The sequence below is a fragment of the Penaeus monodon genome, chromosome 25, assembly GCF_015228065.2.
Source record: "Penaeus monodon isolate SGIC_2016 chromosome 25, NSTDA_Pmon_1, whole genome shotgun sequence".
NCBI lineage: Eukaryota > Metazoa > Arthropoda > Malacostraca > Decapoda > Penaeidae > Penaeus > Penaeus monodon.
In genome coordinates this window covers 26270597-26270978 of record NC_051410.1, presented here as the reverse complement: position 1 = coordinate 26270978, position 382 = coordinate 26270597, and the positions used below count along the sequence as shown (strand labels likewise).

The window sequence follows — 382 nt, the reverse complement described above, 5'->3', positions numbered from 1 at the left end:
TATGGCTTCATCTGCGATACATTTGCAATACTAAATAAACATGACATGAGGATACAGTGCTGATAACTTCCTTTGAAGCATAGGTACCTAAGTACTACAGAGTAGGCGGTGTCTGAGAAAGACTGGACTATTTGAACCAAAATCCTCCGGACTCACCCATGCGGTTCTCGGCGACCTTGAGCGAGAAGCCGTCGAGCAGGTAGGGGGTCGACCTGCCCTGCTTGTTATAAGCGAACACCTGCACCACGTAGTCGAGTCCCGGGGCGAGGTCGCCGATGCTGAACTCGGGCGTCGCGGCCGACACGTTCGCCACCACGCGCTTGCGCACTGGCTCCACCACCTGCGCCGGAGGACGGGGAGGGGGGATTGTCGATAATCCTTT

General features: G+C 55.5%; 1 protein-coding gene across 1 annotated transcript in view; it reads right to left on the bottom strand.

Moving 5' to 3' along the window:
* Window positions 1–382, bottom strand: part of LOC119589355 — a 19093-nt gene that overhangs the window by 18045 nt on the left and 666 nt on the right. The window contains exon 3 of the mRNA XM_037937975.1: window positions 157–340. Within this exon, the coding sequence (XP_037793903.1) occupies window positions 157–340 (184 nt within the window). The remainder of the gene's footprint in view (window positions 1–156; window positions 341–382) is intronic.